Consider the following 14,029-nt stretch of genomic DNA (forward strand, 5'->3'; position numbering starts at 1 on the left):
CTACGTATTTAAACACAAGAATCCACAGATTATACGACACTATACTATATGTTTTCGTGTCCACTGTTTTTTCGTTTTGGTGGCCGGCCGGCTGGCCAATCGACGTGTGCGACATGCTGCTTCCGTGGCTGGTGACCTAGACAGGCACGGAAAGTTGGCACGAGGAGATGCATGGACCATTTTAATTTGTGTCTTGTTCGAGATCTCCATCTAAATCAAGAGTCCGCCCACCACCCCAACAAGTGTCGCTGTCGAGACGCCTGCCGTTGCTTCGTTCTTTGAAACTGGTGAAGATGGCAGAGGAAGAAGAAGATAATGATGATCCCCATCCCGGGACCTCATTGCCCTCAAACGACTGATCATGATCCCCGGGAACTAATCAAGTAGTGCAAGCAATGTACCATTGCCATTGACATATGCTAAGGTCTTGTTTGGATGTTATCGGATTCACCTCAATCCACATGTGTTGGAGTGGATTGGGGTAGAATTTAGTTCAAGCTCTACTCCAACCCACCCAACACATATGGATTGATGTGAATCCGACTACATCCAAACAAAGTCTAAAATATTTTTCCACTTGTTGGATAGCATGCGCTAGTCTCTGTTTATCCAAATATAAGCGTAAGACGATGGCCTAAATGGGTCGAGCATCTAGTGTTCTTATGGCGAAATTGATCTCTTTGAACTTTCATGGGACAATGCGAGGCTAGGTGGGAAAAAAAGAGGGCCCGTAGTACGTCTGTGGGTCCCGAAACATGTATGCAGCTACCGATGATTGACCGTTGGCCCCAGCAAAAGGTGCAAATCTAGCCAGCTGTGCACGGTGTCCCCAAGGAACAACCCAATCATGATCACCAAAGAAGGACCAGGCCAATATACTGCACATTTGAAACATGAGAGCTTCTTTCTAGATACTCAACTCTACTCTACTCTTGCGAGGTTTGTAAGTTCCATTCATTCAGATGGAGTCTTAGGCTAGGTCACCTTCATCAAACCATCATCACGCACACACGCAGCAACATTCAAACATGAAAAATTTGCACATTTGAAGTACAGTCTACGCATGTTAGAATCTGATGAAGTAGGTACGCACAAATAATGAATGGAAAATTTTCAAGCAGAGCGAAAAAGAGTAAAAAAAGAAAAAGGAGATGATGAGCGGGAGTGAACGAAGAGATCGGATTGATCCATTTCAGCTTCGGCTTTTGATGCAGTTTTGGTTCGTTGGTCAAGTACAGCATCTCTCATGGCTTCAAAAAGAAGTGCGGCATCTTGTTGTTACCAAAAGGGGAGAAAGAGAAAAAGGAGACTTCCGACGTGCAGTTGCAGTGCAGTCTACCATTCTGATTTCTGCTAGCCGCGCTCTGGTACTACGTGCTTGCTAGTAGTACTGGAACAGGCTCGGCATCTCCCGCACAGTCCCGAACGCCGGCGACGACGGCATGACGCCGAGCCCCCACGGCAGGCACGGCCCGTCCACGACCTCGGCCGCCGCGGCGTCGCCGAACATGCCGAAGGACGCCGCCTTCGCCACGGCCGCCGGCCCGTAGCAGCCCCACTGCTGCGGCTGCCGCGCGTAACCGTACGACGCGTAGTCCACCCCACCGTCCGCGGCCAGCGCCGCCGCCGCCGCCGGCGCCACCGCCGCGGCCGCCGCGCGCCGCTCCTCCTTCTTGTACCGGATCCCGCACGCGTTGCACAGCGACTGCACGCAGCAAAATAATCGAATGGATATATACACATTGGTTAGCACAACAGCGAAGCGAGCGTGTATACAATAACGAATCGAAACGCATGCATTGATTACGTCGCGCGCCTATGCGTTTGCATGGCATTGCGGACGGTCCACGCACGCACGTACCTTGGGTCCGCGCGGGCCGTTCCTCCAGAGCGGCGTGGAGGTGGTGTCGCAGTTGGCGCACCGGCGAGCGCCCGCCTCGGCGCCGCGCGTCTCCTGCTGCTGCTGCTGCCTGCCGTTGCAGCTGGGAGCGGAGGGCGCCTCCCAGTGAAGGCCGGCGGCCGCCGCGGCGGGGGCCCGCGCCGCCCCGGCCTCGGCGCGGCGCGTGGACGGCGTGCCGAGCGAGAGCGTGCAGTCGACGGAGGCCCCGTACGGCCCGCCTGCGCTGAAGGCCTCCCCGTCGCCACCGCCGCCGCCGCCGCAGTGCTTGTAGTAGTGGTCCCCCGCCGCGGCGGCGGCGAACAGCAGCGAGCAGCCGCCGCCGCAGCTGCCGTAGAGCAGCCCGCACGTGCAGGGCGCCGCCTCGTGCAGCATCTTGTTGTTGACTACTAGCTAACTACACTGGTCGCAGGAGGCGATCGATCGAGCTACAAGTGGTGGTGGTGCCGGGATGGCGTGAGATGATTTTAATATAGTAGAGCTGAGCTTGGAGATCGATCGAAGGACAGGAGAATAGGAGATCGAGGGATGTCTCTCCTCGGAAACTGGCTGGCTCTGGCTGTGTCGTCCACCGAGCACACTACGGTTGGATCGATCGCGTAGGTTAGCTCGTGCTACGCGCGATGGCGTGGCCAGGGACGAGACGCTGTGGCTGTGGCTGGCTGGTGGATGTGGAGCGGCAGGGCATGGGGGTCCTCGGGGTTCTTATAGCTGCGACGTGGGTAAGGTGGAGCGGCTGGCGTGGCGTGGGCTCCCCCGGCCGGCCTGTCTCTCTCGGCTGCTGCCCTGCCAGATTTGGGATTCCGGCCGGGGCGCGACGCGCGACGCAAACGCGCGCACCGCACCGCGGGCTAGGGCGGATGTCTGCCTGCCTGTGTGGCACTGGCACTGGAGGGGGTGTGTGTGTGTGGGCCGGCCCGGGAAGCGCGGTCAAAGAGCGGTGTGGCCGCCCGGTCAAAAGTGAGGCCACGTGAAGCCGGGAACAGTCTCCCACGCACATATGGGGACGTGGAGGACTACGGGAGGAGGGAGAGGCCGCCGAACGAATGAGGCCACCGGAGCGCAGATGCATGGCTACCCCGCGTCCAGCGTCCTGGGGTAGGGACTAGGGAGGAGGAGTACTACTACGGCTGCTGCAGTGCGTTGGAGTCGAGTTTGCCGATCACGAGGGGCACAGTTCGATCTGTCTGTCCGTCCGTGCCTCCTGTCCTGCCGCGGCTGGGGCCTGGCAGTGGCTTCGTCGTCGGATGCCCAGCCGGCCTGGCGGCCGGCCAGTCCCAAGCTGATGATGCAGCCCAGCACAACGAGATGCATGGGTGTCAGGTCGGGAGCATGCATGCCATGCATGCGTCGTCCATCCGTTAGCGTTAGGTGAAGAAGAAAGCTGCAAGCAACGCAGCAGGGCGCGAGGCAGTGCGCGCTGCCGCTGCGCGTCGGCTAGCTAGCTGCTGCTGGTCTCCGCTCCGCTCCCTTTCCCTTCTCGTTTCGTCGTCATGCATGCATGGGTCAAGGGAGACGGGACGTCATCCTTGATCCTGTAACGTGATGACAGAAGTTATTGCCGTCGCCGGCCACGCGATGGGGGCAGGCAGTGAGTCTCGTACATCTACCAGGCATACGGCCTACCACACGGCAACGTGTTCGCGATCCGATCCCGATCCTATCCAGTTTGACTGCGCCGACGCATGCATGCAATGCATGCAGCGCAGCGCAGATGATGTACTACTGTCCTAGCTAGCTAGCGTCCTGAACAGTCATGTTACGTACAGTACTACAGTAGTACGATGTGCAGAGGCGATCGTCGATCGATCCATGCATCCACGATCTCATTCGAAGTGGATCGCGATCGATCGAATAAAGCCGGCCCCGGCCGGTCGACGATGAGAATTAGCAGCACGTTTGGGCACATGATTGAATCAACAACGCACAAGGCCAGAGCGTCGCTGATGAGCTTCCATTCTTCCAAACGCCAAGCAACAATAAATAAAGGGGAGAGAAAAGAGCTAGTAGGAAACTAAAGGGGGTCCGGCCGGCCGTATCGAAAGAAAGAAGGCAACAAGGGGAGTGGCGAGAAGAAAAAGAAGGAACAAGAACCGGGCAAGCTAGCAACGCAAAATCAAAAGAAGCAAAAGAGCAAAGCGGCAGGAAGAGGAGGATAGATGAGCCAGGGAGGGAACACAGGAAAAGACGGGCGGCTGCTGCTCTGCTGGGTATAATTGGCAAGGAGGGGGGGCGCCACGGGCCACGGCCACCGCGCCATGCATGCCATGATGGCCGCGCCCGGAGGCCGGAGCCGGCCGGAGGAGTACTCCATCAAAAGTGCCGCGTCGAATCGAATCCGATCATCGGTCCAAGGAACAGTCGCGGTCAGGGCATAGAAGATCCCGCCTTTTGGCACCAACCTCCACGCACGCAAACCCAGGATCAGCCCCTGGCCCCCGCCACCTACGGGGATCCGATACGGATCCCAGGACTGTAGCCAGTGGTAGCTAGTGCATACTAGCCACCCCACCTCCTGATCATTTGCAAATCTGCATGCTGCAGGGGGGCATGCATGCATCCTCTTCTCCTGCAGCAGCAGCTGCTGCTGCTAGTCGTGGTCGTAGGACTAGTAGGGCGCTTCTTTTCTTTTCTTTATTTTTTTGTTTTCGGTTTTCCTCCTTTTATTTGTTTGCTGTGTGTGTGTGTGTGTTTTCCTTTCGCCTTTATCGATGAGACGACGATACTGCTGGAACTGCAGCAATGCTGCTGGTAATTCCCCCTGCTGCCAAGTCAAAGGAGGCAGGCAGCGATGCCAGAGAAAGCGAAAGCCATACTCCTATGTGGACCCCCGGGCGGGCATTCCGTATGCATCTCCGACCTTAACGGCCAAAGCGCCGGCAACGACCGCCTCCAAAGCAATGCTGTGGCCAGTGGCCGTGTTTGGTGTTCCGTTCCGTTCCGTTCCTTTCCTTTCCTTTCCTTTCCTTTCCGGCTAATATATCTGCCAAACTTTGGAGTTTATATTTGCTTAATCTATCTATTATCTATGCTAAGTATATTGTGCGTATGACTATTGACTATATATACGTAGGCAGCAAATAAGCAGTGTACTGCAATAGATGTGGCCGCTGGACGACGGCGTGCAGAGTATCCAAGCAGTCCATGATTTAGCAGCAGCAGCAGCAGCCGCCTCCTAATGCCTAGTGCTCGAATTAATCTGACAGGGTTTGTACGCCTTGTGCTTCGTGTGCTCGCTTATTGCGTGGCCACGAGTTAAAATAAGACGGCAGAAAAAACAAGCGGACAAGCACGAGCGCGGCCCAGCACAGCAACCCAATGCAATGACGACGACGACGACGACGTGCAGAGCCAGGCAAAACAAAAGGCAGCAGATGGAGAGGACTGGCTGGAGCTGGTGTTTGGTGCGGTGGCGCGGGCAGGGGATCCCGACGAGGAGATCGTCGTTCAAAAAGTTGTCCCGACACGGCCAGAGTTAAGCCTAGAGATTGGTGTCCTTTGGTTGGGTTTGGGGGATATATCTATCTCAGCCTCTCAGTCACTGCTTGTGCCGTGGAAGGCTATCAGGAGCCTACACCCCACGCTTTGCCTTTCGATTGGAGAGAGACAGGATCACTCACTAGTGCTACTATCATATGTTTGGGTGGCCCGGCATCTTTTGGATAGCGATAGATAGTCCCCTGGCCGGAGCACTTCCCGTTTCTCTAGGTTTGAACCATCTCACCCCCTTTAAATCAACTGCCTCCCTGCGTGCTTGACTGCGTGTACGTACGTACCAACTTGTTCCAAGTAGGAGAGTACTCGTACGTCGTACTGGAGCTAGTGCATGCAGTACATACATGTGCGTTAATCATAGGACGTTCTCTTAGATCGATCTACGCTAAGTACTCAACCATCACACTACGTACGTACTGTTTCTGGTTTCACGTAGTATTGATGTGCTGGAGTACAGTACATCAAGAACGCATTTAATTCTCTCTCAGCATTAGTACTACTACATTAATATTTGTGAGAGAGCACGCCTTATATTATAGGACATGAATAAAAAGTGGTTACGCCTTATATACTAGGACGGAGGGAGTAGGAGTGTATTGCCTATGCCCGCGTACTGTAATGATGGCGTAAAGCGTGGCGCATGACTGGCGTATCGTAGGCCATCGTCCATCCCTAATTATCGACGTACTAATCTACTTTATACCGCCGCCGCCGTCGCTGTCGCCATCGAGTGAGCGAGCGGGGCTGCGTCACATGACTCATCGGCGGTCCCCTGCTTCGCCGCCTGGGAAGCAAGCCCGAGCCCGGCCGCTGTCGGCAGTCGGCGCCCCAGGCCTTGTACTAATCTACTTTCTAGTATAACCACCGAGCAAATGTGAGGATGGCGGGCGCGTGCAGTACACCATCAGAGCATCAGGCCGGCAAGGGCATTGATCCGTTGGAATTGGAATGGAAGCCACCGAAGCCCGTGGAATGCGTCTGCGTGAATGTGTGTGTTTAAATTTGATTTAGGGTCATCTCGCGCCATGTTGTGGGATTTGTCAAAATCGTGGTAGTAGTTGAGTGAAAAGTCTTCTTTGATTTATATATAAGGTTGGAATCATTGAATCGTAAATAAACATAAATAAAAATCATAGAAAAGTATATTCTGTATTGTCTAAAATCGTAAATCAAAATTTTCATTTCTAGCCGATGTAAAACAATGATTTCAGGTCGTCCGATTAATCGCGATTAATCATCCAGGTCGCTCCTAGAATTCGATTATGAGGTCCGACTCGATTAGTTCAACCAGAAAGCTGGTCGTCCGATTAATCCTCGATTAATCGCGATTAATCGGACGACCAAGTAAGATGGACGACTAGGCTTCTATTTTTTGACCTTTTCTAACTAGGACTGGGATAATGGGCTTTAAGTTTTTGGCCTGTTAGGGTTTAGGGTTTAGATAGAATAGAGGGGCTGCAGGGGATACCTCCGAAGGCGGCCGCAATTTTCTTCCAGGCTCGGTCTTTCTCCACCTCGCGACTCCTGTCCTCGCGACTCCACTCCTCCGGTCTTTTGCGTAGGTCCATACAAAAAAACAAACAGGTTAGAGCATCAGAGGCTAAATAAGCTGGTTTATGTGAGCTACAACCGAAAGATGAAAAATAGATTTAGGAAAATTAGAGAGCTAGGTTAAAGGAAAGAGAAGCAACCTCACTTTTGCTTGAAGAATTCCAGTGGGAAAATAAATGGGTCAATGACAATTGTGAAGTTGCTCAAGAAGGTGGTGGTAGTGGCAACGATATCACTTGGGCTCAAGTGGATGAAGCTGTTAGTGCAACTCAGAGTCTACAGGGACGTGGCCTGCCTAGGGCTGCTGCTGCTGCTGTGGGTCAGACGACTTAGACTTATGTTAGGCATAGGAAGCGTGTAAGGAATACAGTTACCCAAGATATTGAAGAAGATGACGATGAACTCCAAGAAGATAATGCAGAATTAGATTCAGCAATAGTAGTGGAGGAGGATGAAGGTTTTGCACCTGGAGGTAGAGGTGGAGATGAAGATGGACATGGAGGCTTCGATTTGGTTAATGATTTGTTTGATTAAGATGGAAAAGTTGCCTACTCTGGACAGTGCAGAAAAGAGAAGAAACAAACTCCCACAAGTAATTCACTATCTAAACACTAATGTAGTCTTGATGTTGGCTTGATTATGTATATTATATACTATATATATAGGTATATATATAGGCTTATACGCTCTGAAATAGCTGGACGACGCCTGGTTGGTCCTAGAGCGACCAGCTTTCAATCTGAAATTAATTGATGTAAAATCGGACGATAAAACTTAGATTTTCACACGCAATGCATGTTGTGTAGTCGAGCTTGTCGGCGGTAATTCCTGGTGTTACGAGTAGAATGCAAGAGTACGAGAACAGAGAGGAATAGAATGAACTCGGGATGTTTGTTTATTCATTGATCACGGGTATTTATACAAGTCGGGGGGGAGAGGAAACTCTCGCCCCAAGTAAACTCGTGCCCACGATGAGTCGTGGGTGATATCACGGAGGTGGAACCGGTCTCTACGGGTACGTGCGTAGTCGTGGGTGATATCCCGTAGACGGTCGTGGGGGATGTCGTAGTTAGGATAGGATTCCTCGTAAGAGGATCCGAGGAGATGAGATCACCCCGGTAAAATATCCGTAACACTCCCCCTTGATCGAATCACTTGTTGAGATCAATGAATCGTATTGCTCCTCCAAAAATTCCTGTAGGATAAAAACGAGGAAAAATACGTGTATATATGTGCTATAGTAAAACTCCTTAAAACCGCTTGGGAAAAGAAGGAGAAAGTTATAGCACTTAATGATTGCCTCATTGTAAACTAATAAGAGAAAACCTTTGCAGGAGAAAACTCATGTTGTAGTTTAGAGGACAATATGTATCTTTGATACTCCTTTAAAAACCCCTGTGGGGAAAACAAGGAATATGACACTCTTGTGTTAATATTATCTCATTAAAAACTCCTTATGAGAAACCTTGTGAGGAAAAACTCATAAAGAGAAAAGAGTATAATATGATGGTGTAGACAGGCCAATGTCTAGGAGATTTCTCCCCCTGAACTTTGCAAATCCCTAAGTCATCGCATACCAATTCCTTTGACACATTTTTCAAATGAGGAAGCTGGTAGGGACTTAGTGAATAGATCAGCGAGATTGTCGCATGATTTGGTTTTCAAGATATCAATCTCTCCTTTTTGTTGTAATTCATGAGGATAGAACAACTTTGGAGAGATGTGTTTGTTGATATTGCTCTTGATATAGCCTGTCTCCATCTGTGTAACACAAGCCGCATTATCTTCATAGATAATGGTTGGTGTTGTGATAGCTTTAAGACCACACGACTGCTGTATGTGGTTGATCATTCTGCGAAGCCAAACGCATTCACGTGAGGCCTCATATAATGCGACTATTTCAGAATGATTTGTGGACGTTGTTGCCAAGGTTTGCTTGGATGATGTCCATGATATGGCGGTTCCGTTTTGTAAGAATACAAAACCGGTTTGTGATCCGCCATTATGGGGGTCTGATTGATATCCAGCATCGGTGTATCCTATCATCTCAGAATTTGTTCCTCTTTGGAAGAATAATCCAAGATCCCTTGTGCCATTAACATATCTGAGGATCTGTTTTACTCCTGTCCAATGTCTCTTGGTAGGAGCGGCACTGTGCCTTGCTAGCAAATTCATTGCGAAAGCGATGTCAGGCCTGGTGCTATTGGCAAGGTACATCAGTGCTCCAACGGCACTAAGGTATGGGACATGAGGTCCTAGGATTTCCTCCCCCTCATCTTGTGGTCTGAATGGATCAGTGTTTAGTCCCAAAGACCGAACAACCATAGGGGTTTTGGAAGGATATGCTTTGTCCATATTGAATCTCTCCAATACTTTTTGGACATATGCAGATTGATGCACAAAGATTCCAGTTGAAAGATGCTCAAGCTGTAGGCCTAAGCAGAATTTGGTTTTACCCAAATCCTTCAACTCAAACTCCGTCTTAAGATGTTTGCATGCCTCATCAATATCTTGTTTGTGGCCAATGATATTTAAATCATCAACATACACCGATATGATGCAGAACCCCGTTTGGGATTTCTTGATGAAGACACATGGGCAATCATCACTGTTGGAGTAGCCCTTCTGCAGAAGGTACTCGCTGAGTCGGTTATACCACATTCTTCCCGACTGCTCTAAGCCATAGAGTGATTTCTGTAGCTTTACACAATACATGTTGCGATTTGCGTTCTGAATCGGTATTGGGATTCCGTCAGGAACCTTCATGTATATGTCCGAATCAAGTGACCCATAGAGATATGCAGTCACTACGTCCATCAACTGCATAGATAGACGATTTTGTACAGCCAGAGAGATTAAGTATCGAAATGTTATTCCACCCATGACTGGAGAGTATGTTTCATTGAAGTCAATGCCGGGTCTCTGCGTGAACCCTTGTGCTACAAGCCTTGCTTTGTATCTCACCACCTCATTGTTCTCGTTCCGCTTTCGGACGAAAACCCACTGGAATCCCACAGGGAATACTTGTGGAGGTGTAGGTATTACTTGTGAGAATACCTGTCTTTTTGTGAGCGAGGATATTTCTGCTTGGATTGCATCCTTCCATTGGTTCCAGTCCGAGCGCGTTTTGCACTCTGCCATGGTCTTAGGATCTGGATCATTTTCAAGGATTTCGGCAATCATTGCGGAGAAATATGAGTCGACAATTGTAGTCTTTCTATCAAATGACTCTCCAGTTTCTGCATAGTTGATGGAAATTTCATGGACCCTTTCCGATGCATCATCATTTCCCAATGTGGTCGCATCAGAGTATTCCGATGTCCCAGCATCAGTAATTGAGTGCACTGTTGATGTGGGATGTGAAGGTTGAACCTCCACTGGGTGTTTCTCAACATGAGGTTGAGTTGCATTTACTGGATCAGAAGATTTTGTCTTCCGTTTCCTTTGCTTGCTAGAAGCTGTATCCGTGGAGATAGCCGTACTTCTCCCCCTCTTACTAGGGAGTTGAGTAGTTTTGTTTGGTACCTCTACTCTTTCCGGTACATTTCTCGCTGGATTATAGGATTTTGTAACACCCTTATAATCAGTAAATGCGTCTGGCACGTTGTTTGCAATGTGTTGCAAATTTATGATTTTCTGAACTTGGAGTTCAGATTCTGAAGTACGTGGATCTGAGTTGGGTATGTCTGGGCATCCCAATTGATTTTCTGGCATTGTTTGTGATGTGGTAAGTCTCCCCCTAATGCCGGAAAATGATCTTCATTGAAGATACAATCAGCGTACCGGGCCGTAAAGAGGTCCCCTCTGGTGGGCTCCAGATACTTTATAATCGACGGAGATTTGTATCCCACATAGATCCCCAATTTTCTATGGGAGCTTCGGTTGTGAGATCGGTACGTATGTAGCGCAACCGAACTTTCGCAGATGGGAAATGCTTGGGGGATTTCTATGTACTAGTTGCAACGGGGACGTTGCATGGTATGCAGTTGGTCGCAATTGAATCAGTTCAGCAGCGTGTAAGACTGCATGACCCCAACATGAGGTTGGTAGATTGCAATTCTGCAATAGCGGTCTAGCAATGAGCTTGATTCTCTTGATGAGAGACTCGGCTAACCCATTTTGTGTGTGGACATATGGGACAGAATGCTGTACTTGTATTCCTAAGGCCATACAATAGTCATTGAAGGCACGAGAGGAAAATTCAGCAGCGTTATCCATCCTAATGGATTTTATTTGATGTTCAGGATGTTGCGCTTTGAGTTTGATAACTTGCGCAATTATTTTGGCAAAAGCATGGTTTCGTGTCGATAGCAGAGACACATGAGACCATCGTGTGGATGCGTCTATTAGAACCATGAAGTACCTGAACGGTCCCGATAAAGGATTTATCGGGCCACATATGTCCCCTTGAATGCGTTCAAGGAAGTTGAGTGGTTCAACTTTGATTTTGAGGGAAGAGGGCCTCAAAATTAATTTCCCTGTTGCACATGCGGTGCAGGTGTAATCTGAGGATTGGGGAAATTTTGCATTGGTTAGCGAGTGACCAACAGAATTGCCCTATGCCAGGGTGACCAAGGCGATCATGCCAAGTTTGGAATGCATTGACATTCTGAAAAATTACTTTGTACGCAACATGTTGTACGGGTTTTATGTATGAATAGTACAATCCAGACGAAGTTGAGGGAATTCTTTCGAGAGTATCTCTGCCATATCCGTTATCCTTTGTAATGAGGAGGAACTCCTCATTATTTTGGTGATGGGTTTCGATATGATACCCATTTTTGCGGATATCTCTATAACTCAATAAGGTACGAGTTGAATCAGGATACAGAAGTGCATCCTCGATTGTAATCGTTGTACCCATAGGGAGCGTAATAATGGCTCTACCAGAACCTGCTATTACGGCATCGCATCCAGCGATTGTTAAAACATTTCCTTTGCTCTTTGTGAGAGTTTGGAAATATTTTATTTCCCTGAGTATAGAGTTAGTGGTGCCATTGTCCACTAGGCACATTTCCTCATCCATCGGATTGACTCTCGTACAATCTATGAAAATAGAGAATGAAATTCTCAACATGAATATATATGAAATATAAACATTTATTGATGTTGAATTGTGCATAAGTCAATGAACATCAAACATAGTGCAGCAAAAACAAATTGTCAATTATTACAATCCCGAAGGCGAATGATGAAACTAAAATCTCAAATGACTATCAATCTAGTTGTAGTCGCCGAACAGATCATCAGAATTGTATTCAATGATCATGTTGTTGGTGGAGTCATTTGCCATGCCATCAGGTGGAAGAGGCACCATTGTGTTGCTCGGTCCCGCTGGGGCGGGGTTTGAACATCCTGGGACTGCCAGATCGTTGAAGTGTGCTTCAGACGGTTGTCCACCTTGGTTGGAGCGTCCTTGGTTGGAGCGTCCTCGTCCCATGAAATGCAAGTACAGTTCCACAAGGTGCTTAGGGGTGCGGCATTTCTTAGTCGGGTGGTTGTAGCAACCACACTTTGTACAAGTTGTGGACTTGTCTTTTGACTTAGAGTTGTTGCCTTTGCTCTTAGCACCTCGAGGCTTACGGGGTCCCTTGCGCTTGTTTTTGCTTTTGGAGGATCTAGGATTGCCATTTTTGTTGGCATCCTTTGGTGTCTGTTTCTGAGCATTTGCATGTACTTCGGGCAAGGGCTTGGCACCGACAGGGCCTTGATTGGAGTTCCATATGAGGAGCTCATTGTGCCTCTCAGCCTGAAGTAATGTTTTAATGAGATCAGAATAGACTGTGAATCCCCTCTCACGGTATTGCTGTTGGAGGATCATTTGAGCGGGAAGCATGGTAGACAAGGTCTTTTCAATTTTCTCCGCATCAGATGGCTCCTTTTCACAAAACCTCAGTTTGGAACTGAGTTTGTGCATGGCATTGTTATATTCATTCACAGATTTGAAATCTTGAATGCGGAGGTGGTTCCACTCATGAGTGGCCTCCGGGAGAATAACTGCCTTTTGTTGCTCATACCGCTGTTGCAAAGCAAGCCAGAGAGCCCGTGGGTCCTCTTCCATCAGATATTCAGCTTTGAGATCTGAATGGATGTGGTTCCTTATTATGTATAAGGCATGGTACTTGGATGGTTCAGACAATGGAGCATCTCTCTGTTTGGGAGTGTCAATTGCCCTATACATTCCGCGTAACGATAGACTCACTTTGAGATCCATCGCCCATGTAGGGAAGTTGTGTCCATCAAGAGCTAGCTCGGCAAATTCCTTCTTAGAAGAAACTTGGGCATCGGACTCTTTGGTGGCCATTGCCTACATGTTTATTTGCATAAATTTAATTAATTGCGGGGTTGTAAAATTAACAAGAATGTAATTGCATATTTATATAACAATGTAAATTGCGTATATAAAAACAATGTAAAATTGCATATGTAAAATAATGTAAAATTGCGTATGTAAAGCAATGTAAAATTGCGTATGTAAAGCAATGTAAAATTACGTATGTAAATAACAAGGTAGACTTGTTTATGTGTAGCAAGGTAAACTTGCATATGTTTTATGGTATTTTGATTTCTCATTTTGTGGAACTTAGGTAGTCACCATGGAGGTGTAGACCATTTTATATTTTCACTTTGGGATGTAGTCCTTGTATGTTCATTATTAAATTTGGGAGAGCACTTTGAGGAATAAATCCCGCAGTAGTATGAGTACTACCTTGTGGTCGCCAAAATAATAATAAATTAAGGTGACATCAGTGAAAAATAGTATTCCAAATAGGAAAAAAAATTGACCATAAAAATATTTATATATATACATGTGATAGGGAATTGTAAAGACAAAACGCGTTCGACATGTAAATTTTTTTCATTCATAATATGATTGCGGAATGTAAAAATATTTACAATGCAATATATACATCAGTGTCTAAATTTATAAGAAAATTAGACTAAGAAACTGATGTAATTTTAGGGAATGAAAAATGCTATGTAAATAAATAAATAAAATTAGCTAATGCATAAAAATGAAAAACCAATGATAACTGGCCCAGGCTGAAAGCTCGCAGGCCCCAACCTGGGCCTGGGCCACCAATT

General features: G+C 48.1%; 1 protein-coding gene across 1 annotated transcript; it reads right to left on the reverse strand.

The window, feature by feature from the left end:
• LOC8060138 (GATA transcription factor 15) lies at positions 971–2,560 on the reverse strand. Its single transcript, XM_002458224.2, has 2 exons — positions 1,862–2,560; positions 971–1,705 (listed from the first exon to the last, which is right to left on the reverse strand). The coding sequence occupies exons 1-2, from the start codon at positions 2,270–2,272 to the stop codon at positions 1,382–1,384; spliced, it is 735 nt and encodes a 244-aa protein (XP_002458269.2). The 5' UTR covers positions 2,273–2,560; the 3' UTR covers positions 971–1,381.

The sequence above is a fragment of the Sorghum bicolor genome, chromosome 3 (assembly GCF_000003195.3).
Source record: "Sorghum bicolor cultivar BTx623 chromosome 3, Sorghum_bicolor_NCBIv3, whole genome shotgun sequence".
Taxonomy (NCBI): Eukaryota; Viridiplantae; Streptophyta; class Magnoliopsida; order Poales; family Poaceae; genus Sorghum; species Sorghum bicolor.

Coding starts and splice junctions, on each gene's coding strand:
- LOC8060138 (XM_002458224.2), bottom strand. CDS start 2,272: ATGCTGCACGAGGCGGCGCCCTGCACGTGCGGGCTGCTCTACGGCAGC. Junction 1,706..1,861: donor ACGGCCCGCGCGGACCCAAG/GTACGTGCGTGC, acceptor TGCTGCGTGCAG/TCGCTGTGCAACGCGTGCGG.